The sequence below is a fragment of the Engystomops pustulosus genome, chromosome 1 (assembly GCF_040894005.1).
Source record: "Engystomops pustulosus chromosome 1, aEngPut4.maternal, whole genome shotgun sequence".
NCBI lineage: Eukaryota > Metazoa > Chordata > Amphibia > Anura > Leptodactylidae > Engystomops > Engystomops pustulosus.
This window is the reverse complement of record NC_092411.1, coordinates 297,811,580-297,814,160: the sequence shown is the minus strand read 5'-3', so window position 1 is coordinate 297,814,160 and position 2,581 is coordinate 297,811,580. Positions and strand designations below refer to the sequence as shown.

General features: G+C 44.1%; 1 protein-coding gene across 1 annotated transcript; it reads left to right on the top strand.

Moving 5' to 3' along the window:
- Positions 1-644: 644 nt before the first annotated feature.
- Positions 645-2,581, top strand: LOC140084221 (vomeronasal type-2 receptor 26-like). Its single transcript, XM_072126437.1, has 2 exons — positions 645-1,017; positions 1,693-2,581. The coding sequence occupies exons 1-2, from the start codon at positions 949-951 to the stop codon at positions 2,128-2,130; spliced, it is 507 nt and encodes a 168-aa protein (XP_071982538.1). The 5' UTR covers positions 645-948; the 3' UTR covers positions 2,131-2,581.

Below are 2,581 nucleotides of genomic sequence, written 5' to 3'. Positions count from 1 at the left end.
TCCTACAACTCTTCGACCCCCCCCCCCCCAACCTCATTGCCAGCCTTAAATTACTTTACGACAAAGCGTTTATTTACCACAGACTTCCAATAATGCAACCACAATGTAAACATATAGTGACGGGGAAATGGCAGGGTTGCCCTCATCCCCAGCACTTTTCGTCCTAGCTTTGGAGCCGCTGGTAGAAGCCGTCCGTGCCCACCCAGATATAAAAGGCTTGAAGGCAGCATAGATTAGGTCAGTTTGATCTGACATGCTATTAAACTTAGAATATCAGCCCCCTTTATGAATCTCCATCAGCAGACCCCTTATATTAAACATAAAGGTACAGATTTAATTACCCGGTCAAGTCACCATCCCGCGGTGTGTTGTCCGCCGAGGGTTCGGGTCCGGCGCAATTCACTAAGCTCCTCTGCCCGAGTTCCTGCATCCGTCGCTTCTGCCCCGAGGTCCGCCAGAGTTCCCCTTTTTCTTCGTCGCGAAACGGAAATCGCAGGGAAACCCGACGAAAATATGTCCAACGGACCCTTAGTAAATGAGCCCCAAAGACGTAATATTCTGTAAATACAGGACTCTACTTCTTTCCAATGGATATATAAGGAGTGCTGCTGCTTTTTCGATTTTGTGGATTGGGGTCTTGGCAACAAAAACCCGTGGCTACCTGCACCCGAATCAACACAATGGACTATGTAGGTTTTTATTGGAGTGCTGTTTAATCCTACTCTACCTCTTCTTCACCTCCATCACTCCTTTCCATTTATTCTGTTTCTGTATACCCGAATCTCCCGGAATATAAAGGACCTCACTGTGATCCTATTATTGTCTGACATAAGATGGTGATGAGCCTAAATCTTATGACGGGTTTCTTTTCATATATACTTATTTTTCCCTAGATTCCACGAGGAATGTGTTCTGCACCATGTTTTCCAGGAATGCGCCTAGCTAAAAATGAAAGCTATCACTCCTGTTGCTATAACTGTATTCCATGTCCAGAAGGACAGATGTCCAATGTGTCTGGTAAATATCTTCTCCTGTACGTAATATATGTACAACATGAACGGGCAATGTCCAAGGGCAACAATCATGTAAATATCTGAGTGCGCATAAAAAGGGGTTCATTAAGTCAGAGGTCACTGATCCGAGTGATACTGCCTCATTTATGTGTAAGAACCCAACTACATATCATTATTAAGCACAACTGATGGATTAATAAATAAATTCCGACCATAGATCGTTACTACAAATTCTTTAAAGGGAACCTACAACCACGAATCTACCTATAAATTTAGATCGGGTGGTAGGTGGATCAATAGGATGTGAGGATAGACCATTTAAGGGCTAATCCTCACGGACCGCACTGTTTTGTGAACTTATATTAAAGGTTTATGCTGATTTTGTTATGCGGCTACTGGGGCGTGAAGTAGCCGCAGCTGTGGCTACACGGCGCGGCTACTCCACGCCCCAGTAGCCACTTTACCCCTCCTACCCACAATCTTCGGCCCTCGTCCGACGAACCTGCCATCAGTGCATGCGCAGAACAGCAGGCCCGCGCCTGTGCGGTCACTTTAAGGGAACCCATGATTTTCTGGAATCCTCTCCGGGAAACACCAAGGTATAAAATTAACCAACAATATATTCAAAGACCGAAGTAATGTAATCATATTTTCTATGTATTTCTCATATTATTTATAGATGGGGACGCTTGCCAAGAGTGTCCTGAAGAATAAATGGCCAAATGAAGATAAAGACGAATGTGTTCCAAAAATAAGAGAGTTTCTGTCATATCAGCAGGACATATTGGCTGCAGTTTTCTCTTCCATGTCTGGACTTTTTCTTATCATCTCCTTCTCTGTATTAAGTATTTTCATTGTGTTCCTGGACACTCCGATAGTAAAAGCCAATAACCGGAACATCAGCTTCATCCTTCTTCTGTCCCTCAAGCTCAGTTTGTTATGTATCTTCATGTTCATTGGTTGTCCAGATGATATGACCTGCATGCTACGCCAAATCTCCACTGGATTCACCTTCACTGTTGCGGTGTCTTCTATCTTGGCCAAGACCATTATGGTTTCCATCGCTTTCAAAGCCAGCCGGACCTGGAAGCTCCTGGAGGAAATATCTGGGGGTTAGGCTTCCTTATTCTGTAGTACTGATCTGCTCCTGTGTCCAGTTTCTGAATGGAATTATTTGGTTGTCGGTTTCTCCTCCATTTCAGGAGCAGGACATAGACTCTTATCCTGGAAAGATCATCATCCAGTGTAATGAAGGATCTGTGGTGGCATTGTGCTTCATGTTGGGTTATTTGGGGTTTCTGGCCTCTGTGAGCTTTCTTCTGGCTTTCATGGTGAGGACATTACCTGATGTCTATAATGAGGCCAAGTACATCACCTTCAGCATGCTGCTCTTCTGCAGCGTCTGGATCTGTGCCATCCCGGCCTATCTGAGCAGTAAGGGCAAGAACACGGTCATGGTGGAGATATTTGCTATATTGGCTTCAGAAATCGGGATTTTGAGTTGTATATTTTTCCCTAAATGTTACAATATTATAATGAGGCCAGAGATGAACAGTAAAAGACAATTA

What these genes read in the sequence shown, in the direction of transcription:
- LOC140084221 (XM_072126437.1), top strand. Translation starts at nt 949, where the DNA reads ATGAAAGCTATCACTCCTGTTGCTATAACTGTATTCCATGTCCAGAAG. An exon ending in ACAGATGTCCAATGTGTCTG is followed by an intron (nt 1,018 to 1,692) that starts GTAAATATCTTC and finishes TATTATTTATAG; the next exon opens with ATGGGGACGCTTGCCAAGAG.